Source organism: Mobula birostris, chromosome 3, assembly GCF_030028105.1.
Source record: "Mobula birostris isolate sMobBir1 chromosome 3, sMobBir1.hap1, whole genome shotgun sequence".
Taxonomy (NCBI): domain Eukaryota; kingdom Metazoa; phylum Chordata; class Chondrichthyes; order Myliobatiformes; family Myliobatidae; genus Mobula; species Mobula birostris.
Genome location: NC_092372.1, coordinates 187678826 through 187689871, shown reverse-complemented (window position 1 = coordinate 187689871; position 11046 = coordinate 187678826). Strand labels below are relative to the sequence as shown.

Sequence of the window (11046 nt, the reverse complement as noted above, 5' to 3'; positions counted from 1 at the left end):
CAAAGGTTATCATGAGAATGGTTGGCAGGGATAATGAAAAAGCCATACTGAGATGGCAGAACACTCCATATGCCGAATGGCCTAATTTTGCTCCTATACCTTATGGTATGCGTGTGTTACTGTGTTATACATTGGAAGTGGGTGCACAGGCTCACCTGTATTGCTCCATAAAAGCTGCATCTATTATCGTTAGAGTGCTCATCGAGAAAAAAAGCCAACTGAATGCCTTCAGGAAAGTTCCTTTTATGTCGTTGGGCCTTTCGCTCAAAATTTCATGATAACTCCGGGCTTCAACTAAGTGAGTTTAAGTGGCACAATACCAATCTGCTATCCATTTTCACTTTTTTATCCAAATTATGCCATTCTCCACACAACCGAATTCAACAAGATAACTCTTCCCCTTCACAGAGTCTATAGCCTAAAGCATAAAACTTTAAAAACCACTAAGTGTTTTGGGTATTCAAACGGCTCTTTACATGTAAGACTGGAACATTTACTTAGACTGGTACTAGCAGTGCCATCTACCAGAACTTTTGACTTGGGCTGACAGCTTTTGCTCAGATCACCTTGCCAACTTTTGCTGTTCATTGCTTAATTTAAAGAAAGACAAAGTCTCCCTAGCATTCTGACTCCTGAAGAAATGAGAGAATAAAAAGGATTTTAAATTTTAATGGTCTTCAAGTCAGTTTTTCCAATCAGTACAAATCAAATAATTAAAAATCCAATCAAAGTTGTAATCTGGGACACAACATCTGCTCAATAAGTCAACATTTACTTTTCTTACAACAAAATTGATTTGCTCAATACATGGCAAGTAGAACAAACTCTTTAAACACCACTGAGAATTCAGAAATGGAACAAAGTATTTATGCATATTTGCACTGACTCAACACATTTTTTGTTCTACATTAGAGTAAATGGGAATTCCTTTAATTTAATCTCATTCCACAAAGTAAATTTGCTTTGTGTGATTCCATAATCCAGTATTTCCACTGAGGATGAGGATTAGAAATTCAAGCAGGAAAGATGATAGGCTCACTTTGGACTCAATTATGTAGTTAACTGATAGTTGTGCAGAACCTGTTATTATGCCTACAGAATGACAATGACTCTCATTTTCAATGCCATCAAAGCTGTATTTTAGCCGGCTGGTGGTGCAGTGGCATCCACACTGGACTTCGAGGCGAGTGGTCCTGGGTTTGACTACAACCAGCTCCTTGCACACTTTCCATCCGTGCTGGGTTGAGCGTCGAGCAAGCAACTCAGCCTCGTAAAAAAAAAAGACAAATGCTAAAGAAATAGCAAGATTGCCACTTGATGCGCTACAGGGTATGAAAAGGAACAACAACAAAGATGCATTTGCCTCATATTCAATAATATGCGCACCTTTCCAGTACTGGTAAGGACAGCTTTTGTCATGAGATCTGCTCTCTATTGCACAAAATATGCCTACAATAAAGCCAAGACTGGTCTTAGGAGTTGGCTGAGGTTGGTCATGGCCAGCCTTTTAGCTGACCTTCAAAAGTGAAGCCAGGAATTAGTAGGAAATTGCAAAGTCCAGGGACTAATCACTTGGAGCCATGTTTGGCAACTCCAACACAATGTCTCCCATGTGCATGTTGACTGTGAGTGTCAGATATTATAGTAAATTTTATGAATTAACCAGCTGGAACCTTAACACCTGTCACAGAGACAACTGACACAAGTGGATTTCTCTAATCATTAACCTACAAATAACATTCATAAATAGAGTTTCCTGGAACTACACAATTGTATGATTTTATACACTAGATATATGATTTTATATCTAGTAAAGCTATTTAATACACTGCTTGCTTGGGAGAAATTCTGCTCATTCTAGAATAAAATAGACAGAGTGATACTGATTTATCAGGATCATTGAAGACACCAGAAGACCAGACACCCTAAATTACCATCTTCAAAGTAATTTGGAAACTAAGAAACTAACAATTAAAATGTGACAATCTTGTTTAAGTAATGGAACTGATTATCAGGAGCCAATGATAATATGTATACATGTATACAAGCAAGCATGTTATATGGAACAGTAAGAAAATTTTACTGATAAACACCATTTATTTCTTTGAAAATAAAATTACAACTCCAATATAAAACAAGGAAATACAAGGAATACACAATTTGGCCCCCTCCGCACTTGCTTTGCCATTCAGTAAAACTATGCCTGGTCTTTTATATTGACACTATTTTCCTGTACTATTCCCATATCCTTAGATTTCCTTAATATCCAAAAGTCGAAGCATCTCTGTCAAGAATACCCTCACGACACGAGTCCTCCTGGATAGAAAATCCCAAAGATTCACCACTCTTTTCTCATCACAGTTACAAATAGCAGACCTGTTCTTTTGAAACTGTGACCTCCCAGGTGGTTAAGGCTAGTTAAATACAGCAATTCAGGATTAAACTTCAACATGTTAATTGCCTCACAGTTCCACAACTCAAGTTCAATACTGACCTTCAATGCTGTTTGCTTGTTTTCCCTGTGACCAGATGGATTGTTTCTGGGTGCACCAGTCTCCTCATAAATCCCAGAAAAAAAATACAGGTTGATAGATTAATTAGCCAATTGCCGCTGGTATATAGTTAAGTGGTGGTCACTTGAGGGGAGTTTATGGGAATATATAGAGACCAATATGGACATCAGCAGGATTAGTATAAAAATAGAGCTTGATGATTGCACAGAGATGATGGGCCAAGCAACCTGTTTCTGTGCTGTATCTCTCTATTATGCAATGGACAAGTGAAGAATACTGTGGGGCACCACAGTAAGTGTGACACGGTTAACAGCTTAGGGAATCGGAGGTCGAAGTTCAATCCAGTGCTGTCTGTAAGAAGTTTATAAGTTCTACTTGTGACCACCTGTATTTCCTCCAGGTGCTCCAGTTTCCTCCCACAGTCCAAAGATATACCAGTTAGTAAGGTTAACTGGTCATTGTAAATTGTCCTGTGATTAGACTAGTGTTAAATAGGTTGGCTAGTGGGTGGAAGGATCTGTTCTGCCCTGAAATTCTAAATAAAATAAGGAGTAAAATAATCCCTACAGGTTGACTGACCTGTTTCCTAGCTTCTCTCCCTACCTTGAGTAATTGTACAATATTAGGTAACAATTAGCACTTTGACATTACTTCTGCATCCAATGAGGAATGAAAAGTTGCAAACAATTCCTCTACTATTTTCAGCATTTATTCTTTCCTCAACCACATTAATTTTTTTTTTTGGTTTTTCTCCTCTCTCTACTAGGTTCTGTTGAAAAACCTCCCTCTACTCCTTTAGTGTAACCTTCAAAACTTGAGGTTGCTCTTACATGCAAAGGACTCAATTGATACTTCTGCCATAGTTTCTGGAACAAGTGTTAAATGAATATTTTGTATTGCCTTCACAAAGATCTGACCACAGGTCTTATCATTACTTATAAAACGCTTTGCACTTTAAACTAATGTTATTAATTTCTCACAACCAGCAATAACTTTTTCAGATCTCTGTAGTTCCCATTGTTTTCCTGTGTAGTACATGAATCTTGCTCTTGATATTTGTCATAAGTACCATTTTTCCTGCTTGTTTTATACTTCCTTGTCATTCAGATGCAGTAGTACTAGATGTTGTATCTTTATCATTCAGGTAAATATGTTTACTTACCACATGAACACTCTATTCCAAGAGTGTCTTCATCGTTTCAATATTGCACAGTTCTACAATCTAACTGGTGGGTCATAGAAACATAGAAAACCTACAGCACAATACAGGCCCTTCGGCCCATAAAGCTGTGCCGAACATGTTCCTACCTTAGAACTACCTAGGCTTTACTCATAGTCCTCTATTTTTCTAAGCCTCATGTAGCCATCGAGGAGTTTCTTAAAACACTCTATCGTTTCCGCCTCCACCACCGCCGCCAGCAGCTCATTCCACACACTCACCACTCTCTGCGTAAAAAAAACTTAACCCTGACATCTCCTCTGTACTTGCTTCCAAGCGCCTTAAAACTATGCCCTCTCATGCTCGCCATTTCAGCCCTGGGGAAAAGCCTCTGGCTATTCACACGATCAATGCCTCTCATTATCTTGTACACCTCTATCAGGTCACCTCTCATCCTCCATCACTCCAAGGAGAAAAGGGTCCTTTTCTTAATCAACTTCAAAAGAAATTAGCTTCTCCACAGTTAAGCATTTTACCTTCAATATGTTCTGGTCTTTATTTTCCTTAAGTACTTCAAACTGGATTATGTTGTGGCCAATGTTAGGTAAGAGATCTCCTCCAATAACCTCTAGCTTCTGTTTGCTTCACAGTAGCAGATACAATGCTTCTCTTACTGCTGAAATATTTATCCTATATAATCTGTTAATGACAAAGATGTTCATACAGTGGATGACAGAAGCTTAAAGGCCACATAAAGGAACAGGATTCGGTTAATATACGTGCTCCAGGACAATCCAAACATGAGAGAACATACAATGCTTCCAAATCCAGCTTAAAACATAAAGTGGTTTTCATTCCTCAAACTTCAATCAAATGAATCAAGAGTTTACAGGTGAAAATCAAGTAATTTAAATAACTCTCATGAATTTTTGTTGAATAAAGTTTTCTATAGTATCCATAAATACATTTGGATCTGCTGGGCATGAATCTTGCCAATTCTGGACATGAATCTTGCCAATTCTCTGCAGCACAGTTTTGTGAACAGAAGGCAATGAGTTCAGGGAATTCAACATCTGCAGCTGATCGATTGGATGCTGGCCAATTTCCTTAACTCCCAAAGCCTGCAACACACCAGCTGCGAACTTACAAGGATGAGCTGTTGACGAAATAATAACTGGACAGCTTCGGTCTTGCTGACGATCTGCTACAACTTTTGCTACAGCCGTGTGTGGGTCCAAAATGTATCCTGCAGACTTATGCACTGAGTATATAGCAGCCAAGCACTCTTCCTCTGAACACCAATCTGACACAAGGTTATGTTGAATTCTCCTCAGCAAAGTATCTGGCACCTGAAAGTGGTTCCTTTCATCCAACTGCGAAAACAACTCCCTCACCAGCTGCCCGTCGCCATGTGCAACAAGGTGTAAATATCTCTCAAAATTTGAGGGCCTGAGAATATCTAATCCTGGAGACAAGGAAGTTGTTACAGTTCTATATCTCAAATCATATTTGCCTGTTTTTATGAAATTGGTCAGAGCATTATTTTGATTTGAAGCACAAATGAATTTTCGAATTGGAATCCCCATGCATTTTGCATATACTGCTGCCAATATGTTGCTAAAATTCCCTGTGGGAATGCAAACATCAACTGGATCTCCAAAAGCAATTATGCCTTGCTTGATTAGATCAAGATAGGCAGAGGCATGATAGATTACCTGTGGCAGCAGACAAGCCCAGTTTATTGAGTTTGCAGTGCTCAGAGCTGACCCATATTCAACTGCCAGAAAGCCAGTGTAATTGGAATTTGTGAGTATCTGTTTCATGGTTGTCTGACAGAATTCAAAGTTAGACTTGACACCTACTGTCTTTACATTTTCCCCTTCATAACTAATCATCTGTTCCTTCTGAATCAGACTAATTCCCTCTTCGGGAAAAAATGTAAGAACTGATATTCTCTGCTTGTCATTATCACTGAGACAACTGATACCATCCAGAACAGCACTCCCTGTATCCCCAGATGTAGCCATTAGAATCAGGTAACTGCAAGTCCTAGGCATACAATAAGCAAATAGCTGTGGCATCATTTGCAAAGCAAAATCTTTGAAGGATGCTGTGGGCCCATGGAATAATTCAAGAAGAAACAGATTATCAGTCAAATGTCTGATTGGTGCAATGCTGTTACATGTAAAGTTCTGTCCATAAGCTCTTTTCACCATCTTTCGCAGCTTGACAGGTGGCACGTCATCAGGGTGCACACTCCTCTCCAGAAGGACCTGTGCCCGCTCAGCATAAGATGCCTCAACCAGCCTTTGCCACTCTCCAACAGTTATTTCTGGAAGAGAATCTGCAGGGACATAGAGACCACCATCCAAAGCCAAGCCTTCAATAAGAACATCAGTGAAGGTGCTGGGATCTTTCATTAACTCAGGAGTTTTAGCTATACTTCTTGTGGAAATAAATGCACTCGAGCCTTGATGTCTCTTCAAAGCATCAAAAACTTTCTCAGCAACAGTTTCTGATGTATCACCAAAATGACATAGAATCCGTATGTCATACCACTTGTGGTAAAATTGTTGTCTGCACTGAAGAAATTCTTGTACCGGAATGCCAGGCCTCAGCCCAACAATATGATCCACCTTCATCCCTTCAAGTCTTTCAAGTAAATCTTCAAGAGGTACATCAAGATAAATAATGATCCCATTCTTTTTTATGTGGTACATACTCTGGGGATGCATTGGATTGGACCCAGTAAGAGTAATAATGCTTCGAGTTATTGATAAGCTCTTAAGAATTTCACCCTCCTCTTGCAAAAATAATTCATCACCAATCTGCTGAAGCTTCTGATTTACACTCATATGGCAGGTTTTTTCAAGTACTTCAGCAATATCTATCACAGGAAGGCCTGTCAACTGGCCAAGAATGACCCCCACTCTTGTCTTCCTTGCACCAGGAGCACCCAGAAGAACAATATTTTTTTCATCCACCAATGAACACAGTGTGGACAGCAATGACACAGGATGTTTATAACGTGGGAGTGTCCTTAAATATGATAAAACACACCTCGTATTCACTGAAACTAAAGATTGGTCATACACATTCATGTAAAGAAGTCTGTGTGTCAGGTAACGTGCACCTGTAGAAATCAGCCTAGACATTATGACCTTCTGTCCAAGGGGACATTACCTAAAAAAGAAAAGAAAAATAGTTTTAAAATATTAAACATCATTAAACACCCTCAAAAACACAGAAAATAATTAACAACACAGACTAATTTGTACTATTTTAAACATTCATCACCTTATTTTCTATTTTGTTTTTTTTACTAAGATAAGTTGGATATTTCAATTGTATAATCCCACAATTGTTAAAATTCAGGTAATGTATACCTGTAGAAATCAGCTTAGACATCATGACCTTCTGTCCAATAAGGGACAGAAGTGGGGTAAGACTGTGTCCCAAAATTCTATTGCAGTCTTGACAATTTGCAAGAATCCAGCTTTGAAAATTTGCAGACAGAGCAAAAGCTGTATCATTGCAAATAATTCGGAAAAGCCTGGAAAGGAAATGCTGTTGTTAGAGGTTTATAATCATTAAATTTATTTTAAAATATAATCAATTAAAAACATCTAAAAAAAATTAAACCTGATTTAAAAAGAAACATACTTTCCCTTTTCCTTTCTTCCCCACAGCCAAACAACCTGCATTAGAATCAATATGGTTGATATTCTTGCATCAATCTAACTTAATACTGAACCTAAAAGGCACTTCGTATTCTAAGTGCCAGGTAACCTTAGCAAACCTCTGGACTTCACGTAGAATCTAGAGGATTCAAGGTATTGAATATAAGCTGCAAGTATTGAAAAGTATTTTTGTTGTCTTCCTCAATTTGTCTATACTTGTATGAATCTTGGTTACTTCATCTTAAATTTAGCAATTCCTGATAGTTATGCAAGAACTATCAATATTAATCAGCAAAGTCCAGACCAATGTTGTCTCAATATTATCCACAAAAAACAACAGCTATTTCTTTGGGAGAACTGTATTATAAATAAAAACCAGCTATTGAAAACATATAATTAAGCTGATAAAACATGGAGATCACAGAAGCGTACTAACAAAGGACTTACTCGGCCAAACGTTCCACCAAGCTTTTTGAAAAAAAGCGCGTCATCACAGAAAGTATTTGCAGTGACATGCTAATATTAAAAATCTTTCACATCACCACCAATAATGTAATTTATAAATCTGAATATGGATGGAATCTCCAGTGCTCACACAATTCTTTCCAAATCCAAGACCAGATTTTAAATGATGCATGAATCATACAACAAATTTGAGACTACTGGCTGCCAATTATTGTCAATCTCTGCACAAGTGTTTGAAATTACTTCACTGGAATGGATGTGCAGGAGGTGACAAACGGCTAAATGCACAGACATTCGGCATTTACAATCAAACGTGAATTTCTTTACCATATTGACCAACAGGGAGGTGAGGTAAGTTCACCTTTAAAGCATGTTCATAACTACAAAATAAAACTCGTTTTTTTTAAATCAAAGGAACAGAGTAATTTAATGAAATGTCATGGTCCAGTCACTCACCTAACATAAACTACTCCACGGAATTGGGTGTAACAATCTAGGCTGACTATCCAAAGTTTTAAGTAAACTTATCAAAGTACATATGTCATCATCTAGAAACCTGAGATTCATTTTCATGTGAGCATATTTAATAAATCTGTAATAAAATAATAGACTCTATTACAATAAGCACCAATGTGGGCACTGAACCAGCGTGCAAATACAGAAAGAAGGATTGAATGAATGAATGAATAGATAAATTGATAAGTAAGTAAATCAAATCAATTAATAAATAAATAACCAAAAGCAAGCAATAACTGTGTAGAGCATAAGATGAAGAGTCCTTGAAAGTGAGCCTATAAATTGTGGGAACATTTCATCGATAGGGCAAGTGAAGTTATCCCCTTTGGTTTAAGAGCCTGATGGTTAAGGGGTAACAACTGTTCCTGTACCTGGTAGTGCAAGTCCTGAGGCTCCAGTACCTTCTTCCTGATGGCAGCATCAAGAAGGGAGCATGACCTGTGTGGTGGGGGTCACTGATGATGGGTGCCACTTTCCTGCGACTATGCTTGGTGTAGATGTGCTCAATAGTGGGGAGGGCTTTACCTGTGATGGACTGAGCCGTATCCACGACTTTTTGTAGGATTTTTTGTTCAAGGGTATTCGTGTTTCTATACCTGGCTGTGATGCACTCGGTCAATACACTCTCCAGTGCACATCTATATAAGTTTATCAAAGTTTTAGATGTCATGCTGATTCTTTGCAAACTCTTAGAGGTGCCGCCATTCTTTCTTTGTAATTACACTTGCGTGCTGGGCCCAGGAGAGGTCCCCCTAAATGATAACACCGAAGAATTTAAAGTTGCTGATCCTCTCCACCTCTGATCCTCTGATGAGAACTGGCTCATGGACCTCTGGTTTCCTCCTCTTGAAGTCAACAATCAGCTCCTTGGTCTTACTGACATTGACTAAGAGGTCATTGCTGTGGCACCACTCAGCCAGATCTTCAATCTCCCTCCTATATGCCAATTCCTCACCATCTCTGATTTGGCCTACAACAGTGGTATCATCAGCAAACTTGAATAGGCATCGGAGTTGTACTTAGCCATATGGCCATAACTGTAAACTGAGTAGAGCAGGGAGCTAAGCACACAGCCTTGTGGTGCACCTGTGCTGATGGAGATCGTGGAGATGTTGTTGCCAATCCGTACTGACTGGGGTCTGCAAGTGAGGAAATCATGAATCCAATTGCAGAACGGGTATTGAGGCCAAGGTCTTGAAGCTTAATGATTAGTTTTGAGGGGATAATGGTATTGAATACCAAGCTCTAGTTGATAAACAGCATCCTGATGTATTCACCTTTGCTTGTTCTAGGGTTGAATGACGAGCCAATGAGATGGCATCTGCTGTGGACCTGTTGCTCCAGTAGACAAATTGGAGGGGATCCAAGTTGCTTCTCAAGCAGAAGTTGAGGTATCTTATCACCAACCTCTCAAAACACTTCATCACTGTAGATGTAAGAGGTACTGAAGGATAGTCAATGAGGCAGGTTACCTCATTCTTCTTAGGCAGCAGTATAGCTGAAGTCTGCTTAAAGCAGGTGGGTACGTCAGACTGCTGAAGCGAGAAGTTAAAGATCTCAATGAACGCACCACCCAGTTGATCAGCACAGGTCTTTTGTACTTAGCCAGGTACCCAGCAAGTACCTAATCTGGGCTGGATGCTTTTCATGGGTTCACATGTCGGCCTCAGAGACTGAAATCACAGGATCATGGGGGCTGCAGGAGTTTGTGATGGTTCCTCCAGGTTTTGACAGTCAAGGCGAGCATAGAAGGCATTGAGCTCATTTGGTAGCTCATTTGGGAAGCCCAATTGTCACCTGTGTCGCTTGATTTAAATTTATAAGAGGTGATAATATTCAAGTCCTGCCACAACTGTCGAGCATCTTTTGTTGTTTTCACGTTTAGTCCAGAATTACCTCTTTGCCCATGAGATGGCTTTCTGGAGATTGTACTGGACCCCTTGTAACTTTTTTTGATTACTGGACTTGAATGCTTTGACTTGGCTCTCAGCATGGTTCATCCAGGGCTTCTGGTTGGAGAAGTCTATGAACGATTTTGATGGAACACATTTGTCTACAACTCTTTTAGCAAAGTCCGTTACAACCACGATGTACTCATTCAGATCGCCAGGTAAATGGTTGAACACAATCCAGTCCACTAACTTGAAGCAGTCCGTTAGCTGTTCCTCTGCCTCCTGCAACCACCTCTTTGTTGTCATAACCTCTAGATCCTTCGTCTTTAGCCTCTGCCTGATTGCAGCTAGGAGAAGGACAGCTAAGTGATAAGATTTACAGAAATGTGGTCTGGGCATGTAACAGTAGGCTTTCCTTACTTTAATATAATAGTAGTCGAGTGTGTTGGGACCTCTGATGCTAAAGGTTATATGCTGATGGTAATTGGGCAGGATTTTCTTGAAACAAGCCTCTGATTTAAAATGTGTCGTGATGGTCTGTGTCTGGTTTGGAGATGACATCATGCAGTATGTCAAGCGCTTGATTATAGTAGGCCACTGATGGTATGTAAACTATGGTCAAGATTATAGAGAAATAGAATGGGCAGTATTTGACTAATAAGCGTTCAAGGTCACGGAAATACGAGTTAGACAAAACTGCCACATCGGAGCACCACAGAGTGTTTATCATGAAACATACATTTCCACCTTTTGCCTTTTCCAATCAGCAGTTCGGTCCATCCTGTGAAATGAGAATCCTTCATGTCTGATCACCGTATCTG

At 39.4% G+C, this 11046-nt stretch overlaps 1 protein-coding gene across 3 annotated transcripts in view; it reads right to left on the bottom strand.

Moving 5' to 3' along the window:
- Positions 1-677: 677 nt before the first annotated feature.
- The window catches only part of LOC140195487 (threonine synthase-like 1), a 99025-nt gene continuing 88656 nt past the window's right edge, over positions 678-11046 (bottom strand). For all 3 annotated transcript variants that reach the window (XM_072253859.1, XM_072253858.1, XM_072253857.1), the window contains one exon: positions 678-6855. In XM_072253859.1, coding sequence (XP_072109960.1) covers positions 4581-6827 — 2247 coding nt within the window. In that variant the 5' untranslated portion in view covers positions 6828-6855 and the 3' untranslated portion in view covers positions 678-4580. The remainder of the gene's footprint in view (positions 6856-11046) is intronic.